Source organism: Equus caballus, chromosome 10, assembly GCF_041296265.1.
Source record: "Equus caballus isolate H_3958 breed thoroughbred chromosome 10, TB-T2T, whole genome shotgun sequence".
Lineage (NCBI taxonomy): Eukaryota > Metazoa > Chordata > Mammalia > Perissodactyla > Equidae > Equus > Equus caballus.
Window position 1 is genome coordinate 9,820,070 of NC_091693.1, and position 10,839 is coordinate 9,830,908.

General features: G+C 54.8%; 1 protein-coding gene and 1 long non-coding RNA gene across 2 annotated transcripts; one reads left to right on the forward strand and one right to left on the reverse strand.

Moving 5' to 3' along the window:
- Positions 1–1,272: 1,272 nt before the first annotated feature.
- ECH1 (enoyl-CoA hydratase 1) lies at positions 1,273–10,214 on the reverse strand. Its single transcript, XM_001497430.7, has 10 exons — positions 9,971–10,214; positions 9,367–9,574; positions 9,154–9,242; positions 3,534–3,658; positions 3,402–3,450; positions 3,009–3,073; positions 2,325–2,395; positions 2,161–2,232; positions 1,739–1,889; positions 1,273–1,574 (listed from the first exon to the last, which is right to left on the reverse strand). The coding sequence occupies exons 1-10, from the start codon at positions 10,020–10,022 to the stop codon at positions 1,470–1,472; spliced, it is 987 nt and encodes a 328-aa protein (XP_001497480.1). The 5' UTR covers positions 10,023–10,214; the 3' UTR covers positions 1,273–1,469.
- On the forward strand, positions 7,193–8,616 carry LOC138915704 (uncharacterized). The gene is made up of 2 exons (XR_011421823.1): positions 7,193–7,413; positions 8,029–8,616. It is a non-coding gene; the product is annotated as an uncharacterized lncRNA (long non-coding RNA).
- Positions 10,215–10,839: the final 625 nt, after the last annotated feature.

Here is a 10,839-nt window from a genome sequence, read left to right on the forward strand (position 1 = left end):
TGCCCACTACGTGCTTTTCCCATGCACTTTAAATGATATGTATGGTGGTTGAGGGGCCGGCGCGGTGGTGTAGTGGTTAAGTTCTCATGCTCTGCTTTGGCAGCTCGGGGTTCGCTGGCTTGGGTCCTGGGCACCGACCTACACACGGCTCATCAAGCCATGCTGTGGCAGCATCCCACATACAAAATAGAGGAAGATGGGCACACATGTTAGCTCAGGGCCAATCTTCCTCAGCAAAAAGAGGAGGTTTGGTGGTGGATGCTAGTTCAGGGTTAATCTTCCTCAGGAAAAAAAAAATAGATAGCTAGATAAATAAATAAATGATAGGTATGGTGGCTGAGATCCCTGACTTCTGCAGCCAGATGCTCTGGGTTCGAATCCTGCCTCTGCCACCTCCTGGCTGTGTGATCTTGGGTCAGTGCCTTAACCTCAATTTGCCCATTTGCCCTTCTATAAAATGGGGATATTAATAGTCTCAACCTCATAGGGTCCTTGAAACGAATCACTGTGTTAATAAAGGCTCAGAACAGGACTTGGCACCTAGAAGGCACTAGATTAATGTTTGGTCTCTTGCACTCGTATCAAACAGAAATCCAGGAGGTTGGGATTGTATATGGATAAGAACACCCAAAGCTTAAAGAAATGAGGCAAGGGGCTCGCCCGCTGGTGCAGTGGTTAAGTGCCTACGTTCTGCTTTGGCGGCCCGGGGTTTGCTAGTTCGGATCCTGGGTGTGGACATGGCACTGCTCGGCAAGCCATGCTGTGGCAGGCGCCCCACATATAAAATAGAGGAAGATGGGCACGGATGTTAGTTAGCTCAGGGCCAGTCTTCCTCAGCAAAAAGAGGAAGATTGGCAGCAGATGTTAGCTCAGGGCTAATCTTCCTCAAAAAAAAAAAAAAAAAAAACAGAGAAAGAAATGAGGCAGTTGGCCTAAGATTGGCTAACCCTGGAACCCTAGCCAGCCCCCAGTAGCAGATCCGCTCTGCTGTGCAGTGAGTGGGTGCCACGCAGGGTGAACGCAGCCCAGGAGCCGGAGCAGGCAGAGACCACTTGTAGCCTTTCAGCCTAGGAGCCGTGTGGCTTTTGCTCCATCTCTGCCCGACTTTCTATTGGTCCTCGCCCCCGCACCGCCAGCCCTGAGTGGTCCGCACCGGCACAGCTCCCATTCCCATTGGTCAAACCTCTGTTCTCGACCTTCACTACCACTGAGGTCATGGGGCGCATCTTGGCCCCTTTCCGCCTCTCCTCTCTCTCCAGGAAAGGCACCAGGTTCTTTACTTCGCTTTATTGTTAGTAAGGCAAAGATAAGATGAGGAAGTCAGTGTCATAAAGTTATAAACGGGGAGGCTGGGTGAGAAGGCGGCCAGGTGACCATCTTCACCCATCCTCCCGTTCTGCAGGTGAGGAAACAGGGGCACGAGGCGGAACAAGGCCAGACCCCGGGCCAGGGTGGGGACGCGGGGGCTCTCAGAGATTGGAGAAAGTGATATTCTTCAGTTCCTTCTTCTCCATCGCGGCCTGGGCGGACTTAACGATGTCCTCGGTTTGCAGCATGCTCATGTTCCAGGACGCCTGGGTAAAGAGGGTGAGGGGAAGGTTGGAGTGGGACCAACGAGAAACGGGAGGGAGACAGCAGCGCACCAATCCGAGGGCAAGGCCTGCAGAGGGACGCTGAGCCCTGATTGGTCGCTCTGGGATCAGAGAAGGGCTGTGATTGGCCGGGCGGAGAGCCTCACCGCGTAGTTGAGGCTGTCGGCCACCGAATGGTCGCGGGAGTAGAGCAGGTTGATTTTGGTACCCTGCACCGCCACGGGGCTCTTGCTGGAAATCTCGGCGGCGAGGGCGAAGGCGGCATCAAGCATGACCTCTTTTTCTGGGAACACCCGGCTGTGGATGAAGTGGGTTGAGTGGTCCGGGAAGGGCTCTCTCGCCTCCCTCCCAGGGATGACGAAGTGGCCAATCATAGGAGACAGCGGGAAGCTTTCCCCTCCCCCCCCCCCCGAAATGGACCAATCCGTGCAGGGCACTGGACTCTAGAATAAAGAGCTGACCACCGAGGGAGAGGAAGCTGCTTGGAATCCGTGAGTGAGGATGCAGAGAGCCCCACCCAGGCCTGGCTGCCCCAGAGCTCTTGACCAGCATGGGCCTCGGCCCCTACCTGACCAGCCCACTGCCCAGGGCCTCGTCAGCCATCATCTTGCGGGCGGTGAAGGCCAGCTCGTTGACCAGGCTGCAAGAGGGTGGGGCGTGTCAGGGGCCGGCAGACAGCCCGGGTCCCGGAGATGCCCTGCAGTCCCCTCCCCCAGGCTCTCGCCCACCCACCTCTGGTTCCCGATGACTCTGGGCAGTCGCTGCAGGGTTCCCACATCGGCCGCCAAACCTATGTCCACCTCCTGGGGGGAGCAATGGTGTCAGTGCTTGGTTTCTGCCCAATATTGTCCTCCACACAACCTCAATGCCAATCAAATTCTGCATTTCCTGCAGAGCCCCCACTCCACCACCTCAGATTTCCCCTCCAACACCCCACTGCATTCCCACCCATATCCCTTCATCCTTGTAGCTTCTCTCAGTCTAGAATAGAGCCCACCCCTCGATTCCTGTGCCTTCCCAGTTCTTCGGGGTCAGCCATGTCTGTCTCCATTGGGCAGCCCTCCAGTCCTGCCCATGCGACCCCCTTCCTGCATCCCTGGGCTCCATCCTGTCTCCTGCCCTCTCCAGCACGGACCCCAGCGGGACCCCAGCCTCATCCCTGCTCCCACGCCTTTACTCACTCCCGCCCTCACCTGCACTGAATGGTCTACCCTTGACTTCCTCCATGGCCAAACCTGACTTTTTAAGGTTCAATTTGGACTAACTCTTCCGTGAAACCCTGCGGCCTTCCTCCGGGACCTCCCTCCCCACTCCCGCCCCGTAGCCTGTGCCGCCCCTGCTCCACCCGGGCTCTGCTGCTCACGGCCCAGCTCTGAGCAGAACCCGGAGAAGCAGAAGCTCAGGAGGATGGCTCACCTTCACCTGGAAGAAAGCATCCTGGGCACAGTAGCGGATGTCACAGGCAGTGATGAGGTCCACGCCTGGGAGTCAGAGGCCAGGGACATTAAATCACCCCGAGGACCAAGCCCTCCGCCCAGGTGGTGGGGACGCACCTCGCGACAAGGTCTAACTAGCTACAGATCTGAGGCTGGAGGCCATTGGCTAAGAACGCAGGGCAGCAGCCAATGGGTGCCCAGAAAGAGGGAGCGTCCGGAAGGCAGCAGCCAATGGGTGCCCAGAAAGAGGGAGCGTCCGGAAGGGCAGCAGCCAATGGGTGCCCAGAAAGAGGGAGCGTCCGGAAGGGCAGCAGCCAATGGGTGCCCAGACAGAGGGAGCGTCCGCATGGGTGGTGGGCGGCTGCAGACTCACCTGCGCCGATGCAGCCCCCGTGGATGGCTGCGATCACCGGTTTAGGGCACTGGAGGGGAACAGGAGGGGTGGGTCAGGGCTGGCCCAGGAGAGGTGGGCAGGGAGAAGGCCATGCCAGCTCCCCCGAGTCACCTTCTCGATGACGCTGAAGGTCTCTTGGTAGCTGGCGATGAGCCTGCGGAGGTGCCAGCTGATGCGTGCTGCGTCTTCTCCCTGGGGCTGGAGGAGGTCCGAAGCCATGTCCACGAGGTCGATACCTGGTGGGGAGGGTGAGGACGCTCACCTAGCCTCCCAGGCCACACTCGCTGCCCCAACTAGAGGTCAGAACCAGGCTCAGCAGATTCGAACCCCCAAACGACCGCAGGGGAGAAGGCAACTCACCCGAGACATAGCGAGGGACTGCATGGAGGGTGTGAAAATAAATACAAGCTAACGCGTATTGAGTCAGTATTCCCGTAATCCTCACAACGACCCTATGAGGTGGGTCCTATTACTATCTCCATTTTTACTGGGGGGTAAACTGAGGCACCGGGAGCCTAAGTCACTTGCCCAAGGTCACTGGCTTGTGAATAGTGAACTGGGATTTCGAACCCAGAACCATGCAGCTGGCTCCAGGGGCCACGACCCTCACCCTTATGCCCATCGGCCTGGGAGGTTTTGGGCATGAGCAATCGAGTCAACGGTGGTCATGTCTCCTGCCGTGGGAAGAAGGGAGGGAGCAATTTTTGTGGCTCCAACTGCAAGACAGCCCCAAATCTACCTTTCTTTCACCAGTCCTTCTCCATGACTCTGGCGACCATGGTCTCGCCTGGTCTCCCAGCTCCCACACGCAGCAGAGGGACGCTGTCAACCCCTCAGGGCCCTCTTTGCTTCCCTCCCATCCCACTGACTTAGAATAAAATGCAAGGTCTTTGCCAAGACCTTTCCAGTCCTGCACCAACATCATTGCCCACCTACTCCTGTGGGCACACAGGCCTCCAATGGTTGTCGCGACAACACGACACATTCCCCACCCCCGGGGCCTTGGTGCGCACTGCTCCCTCTGCCAAGAGCAGTCCTTCCCCCGTGATGGGCAAGACTGACTCCGTCACTTCAGCAGCAGCTCAAAGGTCACCTCCTCGGAGAGGCCCGCTCTGGGTGCCCTGGCTACATAGTGGCCCCACCCCCCACTGTCTCCTTTCTCTGCTTTATCTCGGCTGCTGTCTCATAATCACATAATTATGTGCTTATCTCGTTTAGTGCCTGTCTCCCTTTCTAGGATGTGAACTCTGGGAGTGGAGGAGTTTTTGTCTTTTTGTCCACCACTGTATCCCCAGTGCCTAAATGGCCTAGTATACAGTAGGTGCTTAATAAGTGAGCAATACAGACAACAGTCCCCGCCCTCATGGAGCTGCCCTTCTGTGGGGGGAGACAAACGAATAAGAAAATACATTTTGCCAGGTGGTGATAAGTGCTGAAAGAAAGTTAAAAGAGGGAAGTGGAAGTGGAATGGAGTGTGTGCGCGCGCGTGTGTGAGTGTGTCTGTGTGTGCGCGTGCGGTGAGGGCTGTTGCAGTATTAAACGGGATGGTCAGGGACTCTCTCACTGAAAAAGTGACATTTGAATGAAGATCCACAGGAGGAAAAGGAGGGAGCTATGGGGATAGCTGGGATGAGGGTGGCAAATGTCAGGAAGAGCCAGTGCAAAGGTCCTGCGGTTGAAACGCACTCGGTCTGTGTGAGGACCAGTGAAGAGGCTGGCGTAGCCGGAGTGGAGTGAGCAAGGCAGCAGGTGTGAAGAGCCAAGGCCGGAGAGGTGATGGGGGCAGATCGTGCGGGGCCTCACAGGCCAGGGGGCGGACTTTGGCTTTTGCTCTAAGAGGGTTCTGAGCAGAATCATCCTTCACATTCTTCCTCCTGGGGTTAATCATTGCCATCCTTTTGCCTGTCCTCCCAACAATGCCATTTAACAAGCCTGCAAAATCGTTCCCGCATTCGGCCACACCCCTGACTCTTGGAGGGGCCACCATGGCTCTGAGAGCAGGGGAGGGCTGGCTCAGGGTAGAGCAGAATTTGTGCAGGTTAAACACGTGGAAGACGGGACTCCCCTGGGTGACCTCGGCCAGGCCATCTCATCCCTGGGCCTTGGGCTTCTCCTCTGTAAAATGAGAGCTGAGGGGGCTGCAAGGATTCCAGGAGACGGGGCTCCAGAGGCACCTGGCACAGTGCCTGGCATGGGCTGGCGTCACGACAATTACTGTTATGATACGCTCCGTGTCCGCAGAGGCCAGACCCAGCAGGGGCAGTCTGGAATCTGCTGGCTCCCCTGCTGGGAGCCGTGGCTACATCATTTGATCGGCTGTTTGACAGCGTCCAGCCGATTAACGCCGAGGGGTGCAGGGTCGCCCCTTGGTGAAGAATAACTGGCCAGCCCCTCACATAGTTCTGAAACCTGTGCTGCTTCTAATTGCCCTTCATTCCTTTTCCTTTCTTAACCTCCAGTTTTCACTCCTTTGGGTGGCTGCTTGGGAGGCACTACCTCCTGGGAAAATTAGATATCGTAAGAGAATGTGACCACCTGCAGGTAACTTTCAAGATATTTTTCAGTTAATTATTGGAGGAGCACACAGTCCCATTTGAGAAAAGCAGAAAGGAATCCTGCCCAGATAAGATGTCGAATTAGGTTTATGGCCTCTGTCTGGTTAATGTTTCCTTCTCCCTCCAGTTCTTTGTCTAAATATATATGCATCGTCCTTCTAAGTTTGTTGGTTAATTGGATGATCAAGAAGTATCTATATATTATTCTTGACCTTCTGCTTTCTGTTAAAATGTTATAGAGGTTTTCTCCTAAAAGCAATAAATAATAAATAATTGATGAGTAGAAGGGCCGAGGGGTGCAAGAATGCCCCTCAGTGAAGAATGGCCAGCCGAAACCCCTGATATTTTCTGAATTATATGCATGCTTTCTAGCAAGGTTGTCTATACTTGTTTCTGTTTTTCATTCTTGAAGATACATACTTTAGCTTAGCTTTTCAGCCCTTTACTTTACTAACAAAATGATACTTTCTCCGGCAGTGTGCTTAAGGGACTGTTAGCTCTACAATCTAAAAGACAAAGGAATGCTTCCACCCCCTAAAGGGCGCGAAAAAGTAAAGATGTTTAACTGCCCACTGAGAATGCAGATAGCCCTGGGGCTAAGACACCCTGGAGTCGCCTTTTGTTCCCATTAACCATCTACACTAATGGTGTAAATGATTGAGGGAGGCAGGGATGGCTCCACCAGGATGTAACCAGACGGACTGCTGTCCTGCCCGGAGGCCTGGACCTTCTCTCTTTGATTTAACTTTACCATGAATTACAACAGACGCCTAGGTACCTATCTCCTTTAGCTTAGAGACAACAAACACTAGTTAATTGCGGAGAAGACTACCATTAACCTTATGCTCTATAGAATAGAATGCTAATAAATATTCTTGTGCTCGTTTTTTACTTCCTTATCTCTCTGAGAATATTTGTAGAACTATTTCTGTACTAATCCTGAAAAATATATAAACGACACTTGTGCACAGTAAAGGCGGACTTGCTAACACCAACCAAAGTCTCACGTCCCCCTTTATTTCCCCCTCAGTCATTGCGCCGACGCCGTCCATCCCTCAGGAACCTGGACTCCGCCGGGGCGGGACCTCGGCACTCCCCCACGTCTGAGAAGCCATGTGACACAGCTTGAGCCACACTCACTCCAGGACAGGCCAAGCCAGGTGCCCTGCCTCCTCCCACTGGCTTTTCTGGTCTACCCGCCCCACCCAGAGCTGCAGACACTGGCGTTGGAACCTCTTGAAATAAAGGGCCCCAGACCATGGGACAAGGTGTCTCCCACCTTGTCCCCCGGTGCCCCTCGAAATGTCTCAGATGTCATTGTGAATCATCAGTAGGTTATTCATTCATAAATAATAACAGCTACATCAACCGAGGTTTTGCATGTGTTAACGTTTTGACCGTCTTCACTCATTGAATCCTCACGGCCGCCTGATGAGGTAGGGCCTGTTGACATGCTCTCCATTTTCTGCAGATGGAAGCACGCGGCACAGAGAGGTGAAGGGGTGCGTGCAGGCGGCAGAGGGGGGAGGTGGTGGCTGCTGGGGTCAGAGTCCTTGCTTTGAACCAGCATGCCAGCCCTCTGGGTCACAGCTCAGGGCACAGACCCTGCAGCCAGGCAGCCCAACTTCGAAAAGCCCAGCTCTACCACTTACAGGCTGGGACAACTGGGCAAGCTTCGTCCTCTCTCTGGGCCTCAGTTCCCTCCCCAGAAAAATGCGGATGAGAAAGGACCTTGTCACAAAGGGCTGTGGTGAGAACATAGAATTCCTGGCAACCAGGAAGGGGGCTGGCAGTGGAGTGACCTTGCTGAATGTTTGTTGAAAGAATGAAAGGAGAACAGAGAAAGGGTGGGAAGAAAATATGTGAAGATGTTAACAGAGGAAACAGAAAGAAATAGATTGTTTACTGCCTGTTGTCCCCACTGAAGTCGGGAGCTCCATGAGGGCAGCCGGGGGCTATCTCAGGCTGCACTGAGTCTCCAGCCCTGGGCTGGGCCCTGCGCAGAAATCAGTGTATGTGATGCCTCCCTTCTGGTATGTTCTCTCCCACAGACATCCACTACGTGCTCTGGTTGGACGACACACAGCTACCTGACAGCGCGGGGCAGATTCTGGAAGGGGTTATCATTTAGAAAAAGGGACTGGCACCCAGTAAGTCACCTGTTTTTAACGCTGCTGGCCTGAGGCCAGCTGAAGTCATGCTTGAAGAACCAGAAGCTAGAGTCCAGGCTGACCCTTGCTGCCGGAAAGTGAGGGGGGAAATTCCAGAAAGCAGAGAGCCAGAGGGGGGCCCCAAATTCTATGTATAAAAACTCTGCCCAAATCTCTCGCTGATCTGTGACCCATGAAAGCAGGCCAGCGAGAGATTAAAAAACTGGGTCTAATTTGGTAAAACAGGAAACTCAACTCTCTTTGGAGTTATGTAAGAGTGTCCAGAATTTCCACAACCTCTCCTTCCCGTATCCTAACCTCCAGGACACAGTCCAAACTTACTCCAAATACAAAGAAACGGGAAAACGAGACCCAGTTTTTCAAGAGGTAGTAAACAGGGACGGACCCCAAGGTGACCCAGATGTTGGAACGAGGGGACAAGGTTTTTAAAGCAGCCTGTACGACTATGCTCAACGACACAAAGAAAAATATGCTCGTGATAAATAGAAGGATAGGAAACTTCAGCCGAGCAAGGGAAAACGTCTACGAACCAAGTGTAGATTTGAGAAGGGAAAACTACAATATCTGAAATTTTAAAAGTCACTGGCTGGGTTTAACAGCAGAACAGAGATGGACAAGGAGTCAGGGGGTCTGGTCCATGGAAATTATCCATGGGACGAACAGACCCATGGGACAATCAAAAGATCAAACAGACATGTAACTGGAAACCAGTTCACATGTGCTGAATAACTGCATAAAGTACGATATTATTATAACACACTTGACCAACACACAAAAACACAGACCGGGACAGGTTAAGGGCCTTGGTCAAGGCCACAGGTCCAGGATGGAAACCTAGACTTCAGAGGTGATCCTGTCATCTAACTTCTGTATTTGAATGTTTTAAATGAAAAAATAATAATAAAAGTGGAAGTTGGAAGCTGCTTACAACCCTGATTAAGCAGCATTCCTCTGCTCCCAGGAGTAGAGGGGTCGGCGGGGGTGGGTGTGGAGAGCCCCTGGTACCTGCACTGAACATTTTTCCTGAACCAGAGATCACCACAGCCCGACAGTCAGCGTCTTGCGCTATCTTCTTAAAGCATTCCACCATCTCCCTGTGGAGGGCAAGGAGGGGAGGGCTGTGTCAGGGTGGAGATGCCCACCCTCCTGTCCATCTGTCTCCCGCCCCCCAGTCCTGCCTCCTCCTGCAGGCAGGCCTCCAGGATGTGCAGGCCAGACCTCCAGAAGGCCCTGTTCATGGCATTCCTCTTCTCCAGCCGGTTTAGCTCCACGTGCAGAATGTGTCTCTCGGCAGCTGTCACCCGAAGGGACTCATAGCTGTGGTCTGGGGCTTCGCTGGGGGCAGCTCCGCGGGTCTCACTGGGTGCAGAGGAGCCCATGGGGCGAAGGCTAAGGTTCAGACCCCGGTGGGTGGGGGCTGTCAGTCCTGGGGAGACAAAGGAAGGAAGAGCCTTCGGTGACCCCAGATTGGGGACACAGTAGAGGCGCAGTGACGTTAGACTGGAGACTGCAGGCCCCTTTGAGACCTTGGTTTAGGGGCATATAGACTTCAAGATTAGAGGTGCTTTTAGTGGCCTCAGTCTGAGGACAAGTTCAGATCCTCAACCGTGGGACTGACCCCAGGTTGGGGATCCTGAGCCGCCAGCACCCCAATTTTAAGACCCAGTCCTATAGAATTGGGAAGCCCTTTGAACGAGAGCACGCAGCCCCCTTAAAGGGGCTCGCTCGGACCCTGCCTGACCCGGGACAGGTGTCCCTGTCCTACCGTCGCTATGACAGAACGACAGTGCAACAGACCCCCAGAGGTGAAGAGGTGACTCACGCCATTTCAGCAGGTCTCCAAGTCTGCGAGAAGCCGCCGTGACCGCCGCCATTGGGACAGTCCCTGGCGTCACTCGACTGGAGAAAACCAGGGGGGCGGGCACAAATGGCTGCCATATTGAGTGAGGGCATCAATGCTGCAGCCCGCCCGCGGTGACTAACCCCCTCCCGCCATCTTTACTAAGGGCAAGCGGAAGCGGCCTTCTGGGCTCGCCTGCGCGTCAGAGGGCGGCTTAAAAGGGCCCTTGGGCCCAGTGGGAAGCTGGCCTGAGATGGTCCACACGGCTGCGGGCGTGCCTGGACCGAGTCCATCACAGCGCTGTTTCACAGGGTGTGCAAAAGGGGCCGCTGAAACGTCCAAGGACCTAGTGGCAGAATAAACCCAGCCCTGCCAGTTTGCAACCTGGCGCTTGTACCGTCCTAACCAGAAAGTGAGCAGTGCTGTTTACCCACGGAAGGGAATGAACATAGAAACGGGCCAGCGCGAGGCGCCCACTGTGCGGCCCGAACCCCGCACCGCCGGGAGGGCAGAGAGGCAGGGGCTGGGGAGGGGGCTGGCTCGCCGTCTCCGGGCGTCAGGAGTGCTGAAGGGGGGCATTTACGTGCCTCCGAAGTCCATGTGCTCACAATTTCTTTAAAAAAATAAAGTCACTTGGGAGAAAGCCAGCTAACTCGAGAACAGACCGTGGGGGCGCTGCTCGTGCTGCTCTGGAGGGAGACGTCCGCCGGGACGGCCCTGGGCAGCGCCTGGCCTCCTGGCAGACGGGCCACAGCCGGGCAGGCTCCGTCGGGAGCCACCGGTGACCAGCCGTCGGCAAACTGCCTGGCTGCCCCTGCAACGGGAAACTGAAACCGCTACGCCGGTCCCAA